The following is a 17,532-nucleotide window of genomic DNA, read 5'->3' as shown; positions in this document are numbered from 1 at the left end:
CCTTTAAATACTTCTGTGAGTTTCAAAGCTTTTGCAAGGAGATGCCAAGGAATACTCATTCCGTCAGGAAGAGGGAGTCAAACCTGAGCTCTTCATGGCCTCCCTGAAGGGTGCTGATTTAAACAGGGCTCTTCTCAGACCGCCAGCCACAGGCCCCCTGGGAGGACAGAAGTTAGTTCCAGGGGTTTTAAGCTGGCTCAGACTAAATAGTCTCGGGGCTTGCCTGCCTCTGCTCTCCACCTTGCAGACTGAGTCAGGGTCTCTCACTGAGCCTGGAGTCTGACAGTTTTTCTAGACTAACTGGTCGGTGAGCCCCACAGATCTGATTGATGGGGTTACCAGGGTGTGTCTCTGCTCCTGGCTTATTGTGTGGTTGTTGGAGAGTTGACACAGATTCTTCTATTTGCACACGGCTGGATCTTTACTGACAGAGCCGAGGCCCAGGCACAGAAGTTTTTGTTGTTTGTTGCTTTTCTGTTTTTGCCTTTTTGTTTTTGTTTGTTTGTTTGTTTTCCCCACTGAAGTTACGAGTGATCCAGGCAGAGAAAGGACCTAAATTGTGGCCCCCTCCTCTCCGTAGCAACAGGGGCTGCCTGGCCCTTCCCAAAGCCTTTCTGGTTGCTCTTGGTACTAAATGCTACTCTTGCTTGCCCAGCACTCTCCTGGTTTCTAAACTGGAGTTGTTGGAAGAAAACTCACCAGCCCTTCCCCAGCCAATATGTAAAACCCATATTGAATGCTTCTGGATATATATATAAAAAAAACATTTTTAAGAATCAGCTCAATTTAGTTATTATATTCACAGCTATCAATATTTTTTTCTGATAAATGATAACTCCAAATTCCACTCTCGGTTTGTTAACTGTAAGAACATGATATTTCTAAGCTTTACCAAGAATTTACTGGATTTGAGGATTGTACTGGGTGGGGGAGGGGGTGGAATCACTGTTGAGTTCCTTCAGAAAACTCAGCTGCTATGCTCTAGAGCTCAGGAATTACCGCTCTTCACTTCTTGAGGGGCGACGGCAATAATCTCCCTGGAGGAACGGATGGGAATGGACATGTGAAAGCACAGTGTTCGAGGAAGCAGGATCTCACTTACCAGAGGTTAAAGGTCATCTTCTGGGCTCCTTGCCTGATTCCAGTCTGAGTGCAGAAGGCTACAAGGTGCAGCAAGCCAAGCACAGGAAGACAGAGCCACCTATTCTCGTCTGGGAGAGAAAGAGGGAAGAAAAACCGATGAATTTCAATGTAATTCAGGCCAGCATAGAGCTAAAATCTGTGCTATAGAAGTTACCTAGTAGAGCTAACCTGTGCCAAGGGGATAACTAGCAGAGTTAGCCTATGCTCTGGGGGTAACAAAGCAGAGCTAACCTGTGCTATGGGGGTAACTAGCAGAGCTAACCTGTGCTAAGGGGATAATAGCAGAGTTAACCTGTGCTATGGGGGTAACTAGCAGAGCTAACCTGTGCTATGGGGGTAACTAGCAGAGCTAACCTGTGCTATGGGGGTAACTAGCAGAGTTAGCCTATGCTCTGGGGGTAACCAAGCAGAGCTAACCTGTGCTAAGGGGATAATACCAGAGCTAACCTATGCTATGGAAGTTTTCTAGCAGAGCCACGGGGGCAACCTAGTAGAGACAACCTGGAGGGTTCGGGGAGCACGCATAGGCACCTTCAAAGGCGATGCCTCCCTTCTTCCTGAGCACCGTGAGATGAGACTTAGAATGTTCCTGCCACTGCTCCGTAGGCACACTGCACACACGGGAAATTTGTTCAAACAAGGGCCCCTGCCCGGTCACTACAGGCCAACAGCCAGGATGCTTCTTAACTTTACACCAAGCCTGAGCAGAGTCCTGTGTCAGCCTGAGTCACCGTAACTATCTAGTCACATAAATGATTTGAGTGGAGATTAGAGTGTTTTCAATCCTCAGTGAGCTGGGAGTGAGTGGATGCCTGTAATTTCAGCACTCAGGAGAATCCACACAACTACAAGGTCAGCCCGGTCTACACATCAAGTTCCATGCCAATAGAATCCATGCAACTTAAAGGCTAGCCCGGTCTACACACCAAGTTTCATGCCAATAGAATCCATGCAACTTCAAGCCCAGCCTGGTCTACACGCCAATAGAATCCACGCAACTTAAAGGCTAGCCTGGTCTACACACCAAGTTCCATGCCAATAGAGGGAAAAAAGTCCTTAATAAAAGAAAGGCTTAAGAAGCAAAAGTATTCCAGAGGCTTTCTCCCTTGGTACAGAAGACACGCACAGCTTCCTGCTGAACGTGTTGAGAACAGAGAAAGTGTGTTTAAGTCTAAGCATTTGTCTCCGAAGGGACCTCAAATACAAAGTCTGCTAGAGCACGCACGAGCTGCAAGAACATACAATTACCTCTAACATATATGTAGGTATCCCCACCGGAGACTTCAGGGCGGGCTGATAGTAAATACACACAGGAAGCAAATAAGGCCCCTCCCCCACCTTTACAAAGTACTGACTCAGTAAAAAATAGTGTTAAAGGAATGTAAGACTTCTAGAAGCCAAAGAGGCAGACATGTCTGCAGGAACACTGCCTTTCATTGGGAGTAAAGTTGTTGTTGTTGTTGTTGTTGTTGTTGTTGCCGGTAGCTAAGAAGCCCACCAAGTGAACGGAGTGCGGCTTGATACTCCATCCCCAAACTGACAAGTATAACTTCAATCGTTTTGGCAACATTCCAACCATAAGCATCCTGTATTTGAATCGCGTCTTAAAACTCCTTGTCAGTTCTTTACCTTGTAGCAAGACAGCAAAATGACTGCCTGCAACTGAGCCTCTCTATTATAAAATCAAAGTTCATGTGATCTTAATGTTCCTCGATCAATGGTTTAGTAGGTACAGGTATTTCTTGCTAAGCCTGCTGATCTGAGTTGAGTCTGGGAAAAAAACATGGTAGAGAGAAGTGACCCACTCAGGTTTCATCCATGCGCGAGGCATACACCAAATACACATGATGTTTCTGAAAAGAATAGTCTAAAAATTACCTTAGGAACCTGAGCAAGTGAGAGAGCTCAGCAGGTACAGTGCTTGGCACATAAACCTGATGGCCTGGGTTTGATCACAGGGACCCACGTCTGGAATCCCAGCACTTCCACTGTGAGACATAGCATGCTCGTGCCCTCATTCTCTCTCTTTCTCTCTCTCTCTCTCTCTCTCTCTCTCTCTCTCTCTCTCTCTCTCTCACACACACACACACACACACACATACACACACAGTACAAAAAGTCTTAAAATTCAAAAAAAACTGTTCCTTAAATAATCCTTTGTCTAAAAAAAATAGCTGTCATTCAAAAGAAAAAAAACCCACTAAAGTAGGCTATTGAGAAAATAAATTTAGATTAGAAAGCAGAGGGAATACAAAAGTTAAATGTCATTAACTTTTGAATCTTCTAGCATCATTGGCTTTTTAAATATTGCGCCCTTCAGCCTATGGTATACACGGTGGAGGGTGAATTCTGTGGATTCTCCCCAGCTTCTCTCCTAAGGCTTGTGAAAAGACTGACCTCAACAGCCCAGGGCCCTTCTGCCATGCATGGTTTCTTTAGTTCCTTGAGGTCTCAGTCTCCCGCTTTCAGACACGTGGGCAGTCCCAGGGCTTCAGACTAACAAGCAGCAAAAGCAATGTTACAGAAGCAGCATTTGGCATCGTGCGGTGAGTGAAGAACACAGCTAGGGAACTATTGTCCTGGGGTGGGATGCTGGGATGCTGGGCCTCCAGGAGACTGTGGCGAGACTCCCTGCAGCAGTGGGGGGATGGAGACACACCCCACACTGTGTATGTGTGGAAGAGAGAAATGGTCTGCCACACATACGGTGGGATGTCAATGGACATTTATAACATTAAGAAAAGTTTCAATCCGCCATTTTCATAAAGGAGACTCTCAACTCCTTGTGGCTGCTTTTCACATTAACTGAACACTTGCTTAGAAACGACTTGCCAATTTGAAAATAAATGTACTTCTTCCTTTTTATCCCTAAACCAGGAGACAACCAGCCACCAGCCAGCCAAATGCACATGCACACACACACACACACACACACACACACACACACACACACAGAGAGAGAGAGAGAGAGAGAGAGAGAGAGAGAGAGAGAGAGAGGCATATGCACATGAAGCAATAGGAAATAAAATTAAGTTTTAACGGCCTCATTTGCTCTAAGTTGATTTAAAGAACCTGTAGCAGAATAAACAGATCACTGTCTTCAAGTCTTTCTGAAGTGACAGCGATGAAATACAAAACGAAAGCCATACTCGGACCAAAGCCAGGTAACTTCATCCTCTGAACAGGCGTGTCTCTGGGGGCGTGTCTCTCTTACATTAATTGACAGGAGAGGGCAGAACTCACCGTGGGTGGCACCATTCCCTAGATTGGGGGGTCCTGGGCTGTCTAAAAAAGAAGAGGAGAGGGAGCTAAATCCTAGACGGGTGTGTGCCTTCGCTTTTCTCGACTGCGGTCGCGAGGACTGTCTTTAGTTTCTGCCACTTTGGTCTCCCTGTTGGTATGGACTATGACCAGGAACTGCGGGGACTCCATAAGCTGCTTTTTGTCAGGATGTTTTCTTGTTTTATCATAACAACAGAAAGACACTGGGGCACTTAGCATTTACTGAAACAGTTTAGGATGATAGATGTTTATTTATTAGCCCTGGTTCTAATAAATAAAGTTCTCTATAGGTGACAGTCTTTACACAGAAACAATTTCTGAAATATACTTGATTTATTCTCCTATTTATGCATTTGCCACCTCACTGATGGTTGGGAATTTAGTTAGTTAGTTAGTTAGTTAGTTAGTTAGTCAGTTAGTTTTTTGAGACAGAGTCTCTTTAAATAGCTCTGGATGTCCTGAAACTCACGATGTAGGCCAGGCTGGCCTTGAACTCACAGATGCCCCTACACAGCTTCCAAAGTTGTTGGAGTTAATGGCATGGGGCACCACACCCAGCTTGATGGATTGTTTTAAACTGTGTGCTTTATAAATCTCAAGCATAGGGTAACATCCATGATTAACTAAAAGCAAGAGCAGGGAAGGCCTTAAGTATCACAGAGGGGAGTGTGAGGATAAGAAACTGGCACCTGCGGAGGAGAGACGATTTCATTCTTACACAAAAATTGGGCCCTGTGAAGTCAAGTCAGCTTGAAAGCACTGCCAGGTTTCCTGTGTAATGGCTGAGCAGAGGTCTAGCTGTCTGTCAACTCATTGCTGAAGGTGGGTGACGGCGGCGATTGCAACAGAGGCCTCTAGAAAACATTTGCTAAGCTCACCTTTGACCCTGCCACACGGTCCCTGACCCCAAGTTTGCACACCTACACAAGGGGTTGCAAAACTGTGCTAGGCTTCTCCTTTGGGGAGATCCAGCATACACAGCAGTCTCTGGCTATGGGTGAAGGACACAGGGTACTCATTAAACTCTTCCTGTAACTGCTCCTCTGTCTGAGCCTTTCAAAATAAAGTGCTAAGACAAGAACTAAATATAATCAGGACAACAAACAGAAGCACACTGCCCTTCGATCACATTTGCCTGAGAAGAGACATGCGGGGGGGGGGGGGGGGGGGATGTGATAGTTTTAGATCTGTGGATAACCAATGGGTACGCTTCAAAGGAATTTAAAGTCCAACTGAGAGAATCACGTGAACCTGATAGGTAAAATGATTTTCACCTGGTTTTAGCCTTTGGCGACATGTTAAGGTCACCTATGAAGTCATAGCAGCTTCAGGGATGACACTGTGCTCAACAGTGCTCTGTGGTCACCATTGTCGTTCAGACTAGCATTAGGTCAGAAAGACGGAAGGAGCCTCTGACGAACATGAGCATACGGGTAATCCCGAAGTCCAGCTAGCAACCAGAAGGTCTCAGGCTGTTTATTGAAAAGCAAAGGATCATTCTAGTAAATAAAGGTTAGCACTGGGAAATCTCTGCTTTTAAGGCCTGCAGATTGAGCTGGGCCTGGTGCCCCAGGCGTTTAACCTCAACACTACTTTCTAGATAGATTTCCACATGACAGATTGCTCAAGAGGCACCTATGTCTGCTGTTTGACCACTGAAAATGGACTCGATGGTCTCTGCTTCCGTGGACCGACTGTGGCTTTACTTTAGGCTCCAGGGACTCATTCTGCGCTCCGTGTTTGCTTAAGGGAGAGAGCAAAGGTCTGAGGGGCATGCTTTCCACCTGCTTAACTCACTGAACTTGTATAATTCCAAATTCTACTTCCAAGTATTCTGTATTCTGAATGTGTGTATGTGTGCGTGCGTGCGTGCGTGTGTGTGTGTGCACACACACCTTTGTTAGAAAAAACAGCCTACATATAAAAGAGACAGATCCAAGGCCTTGTAATTCTTGGGGTTTATTCTTTCAAGGTTTACACAATGACAATTTGCCCAGGCTGGAGTTAAAGCTGAAGAAAAGTTTCTCAGGGAAGCAAAAGCAACAGCCCAATGCCTGGCATTCACTGCTAAAATGTGAGCCAAAGACTTTCAGAAAGTCCTGAGGGTCAATAGATGGTGGCGGGGGACACGGGGGAGCAGGGAAAGGGAGGGAATTTCAAAATCAACAGTAATTTTTCAGACTGCGTTGGGGGAAGAACACTGCTGGGCCCGAGTGATGTTCACGGGAGTGCAGGCAGTTCCTCAAGACTTTAACTTCCGGTGTTTGGACATTTTCTTTGTTTCAGGAGTGGGGTTGTTGGATCACCAAATCAATTCATTTTTTGAGGAATTCACATTTTGTACAGGGGTCTCTTTATTTTATAATCTCCTTAACAACAGGATGATAGGAGGCATGGGACAGGAGGGGAGAAGGGGGAAATTGTGATGTGTATGAAGTTATGGGAATGAGTAAGTTCTAGAACTCCCCTGTAGCCAGACGTGCAGGACTGTGCACTTTAAAAATGATGTCATGTCAAGTGTTGGTACCTTAAGACAATGAAGCAAAGCAGAAAGACACTAGGGAAGTTCAGGAGGTTATGGATGCAATACCATGTGGGCAAAGGGCACATGTGTGCAGGCATGTGAGCATGTGTGCAGTAAAGAGGTTTGATTTCGTGTGAGCATGTGCAAGCATATGCAGGCAGGTTTCCCGGCTTGTTGTTTTGTATATGTATATGAGACGCAGGCGTGCAATGAAAGGGGCAAGAGATGGTAATGGGAGATGTTAATCATCAGCCTTGCCTCTAAGAGTGGGACTCGGGTGCAAGGCATTCAGACATTGGTAGTAAAGAGCTAACTTGAAGCAGGTAGGTAACTTGGGCAGAATTGTCTGTCTCTGGGGCAACGTAGAAGATACCAGGATGGCAGGTGCGGAATAGACTGTGATTTGGTAGAATCTATGGCCACAAGGCCAGGCAAAAATAAAGCAACGGGACAAGAGAGAGCATTTCTGAGCAGCAAATTAATCTTTGTTTACGTAAGTGAAAACTGAGAAGATGGGATTGGGGACACTAAGTCTGTACAACAGGCAGCAAGGACAATGGCGGGGAAGGAGCACTGAGCTGGGGTCCGTTGAAGGAGTGTTGCGATGGATGCCCATGGGGAGAGGGATAAAGGATAGTAAAATCTACTTCCACCTTGGTTCCAGTGTAACTTTCTACAGAAAGAACAATCTGAGGATGACGGGAAACCTGGGCCTCCTCGTCCACCATTTCCCTAAGAGACGCAGTGAGACTTCCTCTAACTGCTTGCTTGGACTCTGCTGGTTTGAGGTCCTCGTGAGAGGCAGAACGGTCCTTTCCCCACGGACTCTTCAGGTGTTCGATGTCAGCTCAGCAGACATCTGAGACTGTGCACACACCTTCCTGCTTACAAATTCAGATCCTGACAGCATGGACCCCCCCAGATAACAAAACAATAATTTATGATAACAGGGGCCGGTTTATGTAAAAACCTGTTAGGAAGATGATCTTTTGCAAGATGCCTTACATAAATAAATGGGATTTTTGAAACCAGACTTATAAACATTGGCTTTCGTTTGTGTAATGCTTTTCTCCAACAGGGACGGACGGTGCCTCCCCTGAAAAGCTCTGTGGTCAGCTGGAGTCAACAGACTCTGTTTGTTATGCCCCTCTCGTTAGTTCTCTGCATGGAAGGTAAACGCAGGCTAGAGAGGAAGACGATCTGACTCCAGCTCCTACATCAGGAGGCTCACAGCCACTGTAACCCCAGCCCTGGGAGAATCTGACCCCTCTGGCTTCTGCAGGCCCCTTCACTTGTGGTGCACCTATCCAGACACAGCCACACAATTGAGAATAATACAAACGTAAAATAAAAAGAACACAAAAGAAATATCCACGTGCTGTTTTCAATGTCTTTATCTTTTGCCTTTCCGAAAAAGACACAACCAACGATTGTTCTGAGTTTTAGTGGGTATAATGTAACAAAGAGGATTGCAACAACATACAGTAAAAAATGTCACACATAGAAGAATAAAAGTCTACACTTCGGGGACTACTACTGTGGGAAGAAGGGCCTGATCTTCATAGATATCTTCCTCATTGAGTACCAGGATCCCTTCCAGTTCATCCACACCACACCGTCATCTGTGCCGTGCTTGGCCATGTCCCAGCTGTAAAGACCACCCCAGTAGTATCTGCCATTTGGATTGGCGGAGTGGCATCTGTTATACCACCATCCACCACCATCTTCTCTTGAGCACTGTTTCCGAGGATCTGAAGTTAACCTGAAAGGAAAGGAGTTTGAGGGATGATGCAGACAAGGCCCACTGTCGAGTCAGTTCTTTGGAGAGAACCCACGGGAGAGGACCGTGCTCAGTTACATATGGTACTCTAGCCCTTGAGTCCTGAATGCAAAGCTCAAGAACAGCAAAGGTCTTCTCTGCCCCCTAACGAGAAAAGGGAAACAGCTGGGCCTATCTGGTCTAATCCTGAAGGGATGGGATTGTTTTATTCTGAAAGAACTTATCTGATACTGTAGTATGAGAGACCCTGAGATATGAAATGGTCGTTTCAGTAGACCCGTTAGTGAATAAGAACACAGACGTTTATGCAGACACACAAAGCTCAAGGAGTTACACTCTACTTGCTGTTCTGTGTCTGAGTAGTTATCTGGCTTTGGGTAAACTTGTTTCTCTAAATTTCATCTGAAGGATGAAACTGATGACGTCTGCCTTACAGTTGGGATGCTTTTCATCAATACGTCTGGAGTTCCGGACAGGGGCTGCCTGATACACTTCAGGTGTTCAAACACGGGCAGTTGTTTATAACGTTAGGTACATTCACGATGATGAGACTTAAAAAGGAGCCAAGATGGCAGCGCTTACCAGCCGTCGTTGTCCCTGTCGTACGTGCTGAAGAACATGCCGTTGTGGATGGTCATGGTTCTGTTTATCCCCACCAGCTGAGAGGCTCCCTCCATGAGGGCATTGCCAGCCGTTCCTTTGTACTTGTTCACTGAGACTTGGTACTTGTTAGCCTCGTTCTGCACTGTGAACCCTCCATAATGGGCCTTCACTTTGTCACCTTTCCAGTCCTCCATTTCGATCAGAAGTTCTGTGGGTCCCATCCTTGTAAGCTGGCTAATCTTATCGTTCCCAAGCCAATATTCACCTAGAGAAAATGAATGCAAAATATCAGGGGGGGAAAAAGGGCTCTGGCAACTACGCGCAGCTCTTCCACCCTGGCAACTACGCGACGCTCTTCCACCCTGGCAACCACGCACCCCCTGGCAACTACGCGCAGCTCTTCCACTCTGGCAACCACGCACCGCCCTTCCCACCCTAGCAACCACGCACCCCCTGGCAACCACGCACCATCCTTCCACCCTAGCAACCACGCACTGCCCTTCCACCTTGGCAAACACGCCCCTCTTCCACCATATCTTTAGCTCCCACATTTAATTTTTTAACTTTTATTTAGTGTGTGTGTGTGTGTGTGTGTGTGTGTGTGTGTGTATGTGTAGAAATCTAAAAACAGACCCCTATCCTTGATGTTTTTAATGGGGGAAAAAAACACATTAAACTTGACGAATTTCATTTTGCGCCCGAAGTCTTTACCTGGCAGGCCACAGTACTTCTTCCCATCTTCGTTGGTTGCAATATTTCCAAATCCTTGTTTGTACGGGTCCCATTGCCGGCCAAAGTCGACACTGCCATCCTGACGGTTCTGTATGACTGTCCATCCTTTAGAAATAAAATTAGCCTAAGGTTACCAGTAGTAACATCACTCTGAGAGGAGAGTCTGTACCCATCGCCCATTTGTTTGATTTTATACTTGCTTATGTTCGGTTCTGGTTGTAGATAGTATAAAGAAATAAGTATGAGGGGAGACTTCTTAAGGTATTTGTGAATGCCAGGCCCCACATGTCATCTTAATGCATGCGTCAAGGATCTTTTAAAGCTTTTCAAATACCAGACTGAATTTCCAATCAGCTGTGTAGGAGCAGAGCCGTGTTTCCCAGCAGCCAGGATACTCAGAGAACGCTGACTGATGGGCTTACCTCCGTTTTCTGTCTTCATGTCACAGTAGACTCTGTACGGTTTGATGGAGGTGTCCGGCTGGATCAGATACATTTCGGATGTCTCCCCTCCTTTCCTAATGATCTCCTCACACTCTGCAAGAAAGCATTGCTGCGTTGGGTTCAGGGACAGAAACACAGTCTTCAGCCACTCATTCTGACTACACTGGATACAAAGGATCACTTTCTCACAAGCATTTGGGAATAATGTCCTATGGGTTGGGCCTTCTTTTCACTGACAATCAACTTAAAGTGTGAAGAATTCTGTCAAGTGAATTATAAAGCTCCCTTTATCTCCCATCCCTGCAAACAGAACACACGGTACTAGGAAACACCTCCATCTTCCCACGGCCCACCATCTGTGTATGTCCCGTGCATGCTACGCAGCAGAGCTCGGTGGAGTCATCCGCCAAGACAGCGCACAACCAGCCCAGGGAACAGCCACAGTATGCAGAAGATCTTTCTGTTCTGCTGGGGGAGAGCTACAGTGTTCACTTTCCAGTCTCTGTGTTTGGAGAGCGCTACATCTCCTGGAGCTCTACGGAGTTTGTGTGCGGACTCGGTACCTTTGCCAGACACCACAGGGATGTTGCAGCTGACCGTGCACGGGGTGCGGCAGTAGTCCATCTGCGCCGAGATGTCAGATTCGAGCTTTTGTATTTTGCTCCTCAGGGTCTCCAGGATTGAGCGGAGCACACGAAGGTTAAGGGGGATATTATCGTTCACGGTCTCATCAATATATATCCTCTGGTCTTCCAGAATAGAGGAATACTCACTTATGACATTTTCATTATCTGGAGAAAGCAAAATGATGGAGGGATGGTTGGCGGTTTTGTCTATGAAAGTATATCTAGCTACATAAATATGATTTTGATTTTCTAAGAATAAGTAGACTGAGGTACCATCAAGCAATCAGGACTGTTGAACTTAACATTATTTAATAACGAACATTAACATTATTTGTCTCATGGTACATATAAATTGGCATGCAGTCCTACTGCTACTCCAGAGATTTGCCCTGGGTACAAGCTAAAGATCATACGTGGAAAACAACAACAACAACAAACTGTGTCTTTCTTTGGTGACCAGTATCTGAAGACTTCGTCCCCACAAGAAACATTACAGAGCAGAGGCACCTGGCACTTGCACACCCCACCTAAAGAGCCTTGGAATTGGCGAGCACCTCTCAGGATTCTTTTGATTGCTAAATGTCTACACTTGAGTGAGCTCTTCCTAAAAGCCTGTGCCGTGCTGACACTCCCAACTGGCTCCTCCCCACCAGGTTCACAGCTCTCAAGGTTTACAAATCAGATGTCCCTGCGTGTGTGTTAGTTTATGCCACGCCGACTGTCCTCACGCTCAACACCTCAGGGGTTCGACTTAGAAACACTAAGTTTTTATTCTGTGCAAGTCACGAGACAGATGTCTGATGGGCTGAAAATAAGACACGGTAGGGACACGAGTCATAGAAAGTCATGGTAGTGAGAGCAGCACCGGGACTAACTCTCGAGGAGTCCTAGTCAGGTGAGCTGCAGTCGAAAGTGCCTGAGGGAGGGACCAGGGTAAGCAGGGGCGGAGAAACCAGCCCCAAATGCCGGGTAGCCTCAGATGTTTAACTACCCACATCTGTGAATCCACGGTTAAGGGTTTTCATGCTATAAACGGGTCACACAGAAACCCCCAGGATGGCTACCTTTAGCCTGGGCCTGCTTCTTTAGCCACATGTCTTTGAGCAGCTTCATGTACTGGAAGGTGGTGGAGGAGGACTCCGAAATGGACTGTATGTTGCCTTTTAACTCGGCGACGCTGGCCTTGATCGGCCTTTCCTGGTTGACCAAGGCCTGCTGCAATTGGCATCCTGTAGGACACAGCACTCCCTACAAATGAAGAAAGCGGCCGGCGTCAGAGTGATGGATATTTGTTTAAAACATATACTAGGGAAACTTTAGGGATCTCACTAGTCAATTAAATTTGATATTCCGTTTTCTTTATGGAAGACCAGAAACCTTAGAATTATCGGCATACTCTTAAAAAAGAACAGAAATAGTCCTTGCCACAGGAAATAAAAATGTAATCGGGCTATGAAAAATTTTACCCAGCCCAGTGAAGAAAGTAGGCAAAATACAAAAGAAAAGGCAATGTCCAAATACCCTGGCTTGTTATCTTGTGTCCAGACCCAAAAGTCCAATAAAAGAACGGTGAGTAAAAAATAAAAGATTCAAAGAAGTTCATATTTTGAATTTTAATTCTTAAAAGAGCAGTGATAGAGATGTTGGTCCATGAAGTATTAAGCTTTCTCTACACAGGAGACCCACGCTTGTAAAAACCACTAATGCCCCTACCAGGTCTTGGTCGGCGTGAAGACAGCCTCCTGCATCAGGGGCTTTTCGTTCCGCTTTCCTCTGGCTGACAGCAGTTTTGGCTGGACGGGCTCGATAACCACCTCCGCTGATAGGAGGCGGGGCGGGTCTCAGGCTAGGAGCCTCTTCCTTTCTCCTGTCATAGGGTCGGTGACCACGGGCATCCAAGAGTCCCTACAGGAACCGGGCAGGAACACAGCGCAAGGTTAGAGAAGCTGTGAGACCTAACTAGTCCATCCTCTTGCTTCGTTAGCTGAGTTAGCACCAGCCTGAAGACTGGCTACAGGTCTCTCTGCTGGCTGCCGCAGAGTGTCTGTCTGTCTGTCTGTCTCTGTCTGTCTGTCTGTCTGTCTCTCTGTCTCTCTCTCTCTCTCTCTGTCTCTCTCTCTGTCTCTCTCTCTGTCTCTCTCTCTCTCTGTCTCTCTCTCTCTCTCTGTCTCTCTCTCTCTCTGTCTCTCTCTCTCTCTCTCTCTCTCTCTCTCTCTCTCTCTCTCAGACAGGGTTTCTCTGTAGTTTTGGAGCCTGCCCTGGAACTAGCTATTGTACACCAGGTTGGCCTCGAACGCACAGAGATCCACCAGCCTCTGCCTCCCTAGTGCTTCAAGTGGAGGATCAGCAACACGCAATGCTAAAGCTAAGGCCTGGTGGCTGGGTGGGGCTAAGACAAATCTACCCCCCATTGTGAAAGCTAAACTTTGGAACACACAGAATTGTCGGGAATCAAAATGATCCAAAAGAATGAATATTCTCAATCCACTTGGTTTAGTAAATTCCCACAATTGTTGTTAACCATTTCCCCTACTTTCAACTTTTATGAGCTGAAGATCAGGTGCTAAATCTAGCATGATCATATTTGAGACAAGATGATCTATCTAAAGAAACTTACTAGTCATAAGACAATGACTCTAACATGTTACAGAGAATTAAGACTGTGCGGGATAGGGCACTGCTTGGGTTCAAGGCTTGACCTGCTCTTTGGGAAGGTTACTCACGACTCAATTTTCCCATTTATAAAATAAGGACCACCACATCTTGTATTTGCCTTATAAGATCATTATAAAGATGAATTATTTTTACCTATGACACCCTCCGAACTATCCTTGGCTTATTATAAGTTCTCATTACAAAGATATTCCTGATAACTCCACTGTTAATTCTTCTTCTAGTATCAGTTTTCGATAAAATTGTTAAGCTGTTCTCTTGAAACTACCTAATTTCTGTGTCAAACATGATGTCATTTCCATACTTAGTAATTTTCAGAGTTTATAGACAGCCCTAGAGATTATTTGCTAACTTAAACCTCTTTAAGAAGATGCCCAAGTAGAAGAGACGCAATCAGGTGGGACGGTTTTGACGCGAATTAAATGTTTATCATTTTTGGTCGCAGATGAAGAAACCACACAACTGGGAGCAACAGCCGAGCTCTCTGCTGGTGTCCAGCTAAGCCAGCACATGAGCGGCATCTGAAGATTTACTGGCATGTGTTCATTCAATCATTATTGTATTTTACATTTAGTGGGGCGGTGCAAGGATTGAAACCCTGATAGACTGGCTTCAGATTCACTGGCTTAATTACTGATTGAATCTCTCTTCTCCCTGTCTCTCTCTCTCTCTCTCTCTCTCTCTCTCTCTCTCTCTCTCTCATGTGTGTGTGTGTACTGCTATATACTTCTAATGGGTGAGCGTTCAGGATACTAGGAAAGGTGTACATTTCCATCCTAAAGACACAGCCTTAATCAGAGCTTGTCTGCTCGAACACCAATTTAATGAAATGTGGTTTTGTTCACTGCAAACACAATTTTGAAGAAGAAAACTACCGACTTGTTTACTTGTTTTCGACTGTTGGACGCAGGTGACGCTGTCTGGCTTGCCTAGAGAAGGTAAAGTACAAATACTCAGAGAGCCAATGGGGACCCAGGCTAGGGAAAGAGCGCTTACAGAAACAGTTAAAACCAGGAGGCCCACACTGGAGCTTAACTGAAGGGTTAATTTAGGAAGAATCTGAAAGCACTTTTGAAGTAATTTATGATAATGCACCCTAATACATTCTCTACATTTTCTTACTTAACCCAGACAGTTTTCTTTCTTTTTGTATGCTCAGATAATCTGAATTCTTACATGCCTTTTAATCCAAAGGATCCTTAGTGAATCTGCTCATTGCGATATTAATGTGTATTCTGGTTTCTATTGTAGATAATATACTACACACAGTGAATTTATGATACAGTTAGTAATAACATTAAATTATTTTCTTAAACACACTTCGTTTTCATGATGTCAGAGTGATACGAATAATAAGTTGGTAAAGCTAACACTCAGACTGGGTGTGATGGCTCAGGTCTACAATGCAGTTGAGGAGCTGCGTCGAGCCAAGCAGCACACGGCTGAATCCCAGCCCTAGGGGGTTAGAGGCCAGCGGATCACTATGAGTTCATGAGAGGCCAGCCTGGTCTTACTAAGAGATTTCAGGACAGCCAGAGCTATGTAGTGAGACCCTGTCAAAAAGAGAGGAAGGAAGAAAGAAGAAAAGAAAGAAAACACGAGGAAGAAAATTTCTACAAGTAAGAAAGTTATGTTATATATTAATAATAACAATGAATATTACCTGTTAGAATTTTTAATCTGAAAAATGCCCCAAAACTTCATTTTATGTTTTTAAAATTATAATTCTTACCCATAGTCAGTAATCTTGGGATATATATATATATATATATATATATATATATATATATATCAGCAAAAGCAAACAATCTACCATTTTTCCCTTTCAAAAGACTCATTTTTTACCATCATAGAACCTATAAATTTCAAAAATTATCATTATAATTGCAATAATGTATTGCAAGAACTAAGTGAAAATTCATAGAATTAGGACGACAGAAAAGTACACCACACACTGATCAAGCCACCTTCACCCTGTGAAAATAAAGGTGCTCAAACCAGAAAACAACATATGGCCTTGAAAGATATGAAACATGTTGAAAGTCAGACAGGTCCCTGAAATTAGCAATTCAGTTTTGTAAGTACAACCAAGGCCACCTTAATTTAAACAGCTATACACTCAAAATTATGATTCCTTAATTTTATATTAATAATATTAGTAGCAATTGATAATATCTATAAAAAAATCACCGCATCATCGTAGTCATCGTCAGCAGCTTGAGTTTGAACCGAGAAAACACACAACAGCAGCAACCATAGATACTTCATGGTTTTGGGTTTTCGGAAAATTCCAAGCAGCTGCCCTTTGCCTGCAGACTTAGCTGGGAGACTGTTGATCTTATATATAATGGGTCCCCTCTTAGGCGTGGCTTCAGCAATGGTCACCTCCCGTTAGTTAATATTTGACCTTTAGGTCACTTGTTGGCTGAACCGCTTTATCATTTGAGCAACATCTTCCCAGCAAGCCTTGTTTACCCGTCAGACAGTTCTTCCTCACTGCCCCTCTAAAGCGGACACGGGGAGGCTCTTCAGTTCATTCAGTCAGAGGCATGACGAGAAATGGGGACATTCTGAAGAGAGCCCCACGTCAGAGGTCTTGTAAGATGTTCTGACTGGTCCAGGAGCTCACAAAGAAAGTGCAAGAAAAACATCTGATTCAGACCAAACCGTTTGGCCTGTACAGAAAGGGCTCAGGGAAACTATAATCTCAGTAAAGAGATGCATGTACGTTCATGCCTTGTGGCGGTCACAACATTGCTTTTGAAAGAGGCCACTGAAGTCAAGTGTTAGTGTATTATCATGTGCCTATCTTTTCTTGTAGATGCTGATCAGAATTATAAAATAACCATTTGTCTAGGCGGTAAGAGACAAACATCAGAGAAAAATTAAAAGTCCTGGCTTCTATTTCTGCCCTTAATACTTTTGTATTTTGCCTTTTTTTAATGGTTATATTTTTCAATCAATTCTAAAAACTATTATGATATCACAGATTAAAGGGTCCCATATTAAGATTATCATTATAGTAATAAAACACACAGTCAACATTTCATTTTAATATACTATATACCTTATTTTGTGTTATATTTACACGAACTGATAATTTTACAGATGTGAAATCTTCATATGTCTCTTTCAGTTAGTGTGGCCATACAGTAAATGTGGCCTGGTTTCTTCTGTCATTTCTCAAAAGCCACCACGTCTGTGTTACCGGCTCGTCCATTGGCAGTAAGAAGAATCAAGAACCTATCCACCTACCTAAATCAAAGTACATCCAAAGTCAACAAGTCACGTTTCCTGCAAGTCATTGCTCAAAAGCACTTCTGGGTTTGGACGGGAAGTGAAACAATCTCACAAAAGCACTTCTGGGTTTGGGCAGAAAGTGAAACAATCTCACAAATTTTACAGTTTGAGAAGAAAGAGAAAGCGATCTGAGTTTGGAACAAAGTTTCGAAACAGAGACATTGAATTTCTTTTCTTGATAGTACGATGTATCAAATTATTTTAGCTTAGACTGTAGAAGCAAAGTCTGAGTTTAGACACAAAAAAACACTGATCTCTTTCCCAGTCTGCACTTTATTTATCAGGATGCTTAAGCATTCTTTGAGATTCCTTTTTATTTTATCTTTTTTTTCCCTTGGGAAAATACACAATCTGACAGAAAAATCAAGTTTGTATATGTGTGTTAATCAAAAGGAGATATGAGAATATCCTTCGAATATAAGAAAC

General features: G+C 44.4%; 1 protein-coding gene across 1 annotated transcript; it reads right to left on the bottom strand.

The window, feature by feature from the left end:
* Positions 1–8,328: 8,328 nt before the first annotated feature.
* Fgb (fibrinogen beta chain) lies at positions 8,329–16,128 on the bottom strand. Its single transcript, XM_041658905.1, has 8 exons — positions 15,997–16,128; positions 12,847–13,038; positions 12,198–12,381; positions 11,071–11,298; positions 10,487–10,600; positions 10,044–10,169; positions 9,312–9,597; positions 8,329–8,711 (listed from the first exon to the last, which is right to left on the bottom strand). The coding sequence occupies exons 1-8, from the start codon at positions 16,072–16,074 to the stop codon at positions 8,483–8,485; spliced, it is 1,437 nt and encodes a 478-aa protein (XP_041514839.1). The 5' UTR covers positions 16,075–16,128; the 3' UTR covers positions 8,329–8,482.
* Between the last annotated feature and the right edge of the window lie 1,404 nt (positions 16,129–17,532).

The sequence above is a fragment of the Microtus oregoni genome, unplaced genomic scaffold (assembly GCF_018167655.1).
Source record: "Microtus oregoni isolate MIOR12 unplaced genomic scaffold, Mior012 000010F_ref0000083, whole genome shotgun sequence".
Lineage (NCBI taxonomy): Eukaryota > Metazoa > Chordata > Mammalia > Rodentia > Cricetidae > Microtus > Microtus oregoni.
The sequence above is the reverse complement of the archived record's forward strand: the minus strand, read 5'-3'. Positions and strand labels throughout refer to the sequence as shown.

What these genes read in the sequence shown, in the direction of transcription:
- Fgb (XM_041658905.1), bottom strand. Translation starts at nt 16,074, where the DNA reads ATGAAGTATCTATGGTTGCTGCTGTTGTGTGTTTTCTCGGTTCAAACT. An exon ending in CCCTGTGGTGTCTGGCAAAG is followed by an intron (nt 10,601 to 11,070) that starts GTACCGAGTCCG and finishes GCTTTCTTGCAG; the next exon opens with AGTGTGAGGAGATCATTAGG. An exon ending in CATGAAGACAGAAAACGGAG is followed by an intron (nt 10,170 to 10,486) that starts GTAAGCCCATCA and finishes TTATTTCTAAAG; the next exon opens with GATGGACAGTCATACAGAAC.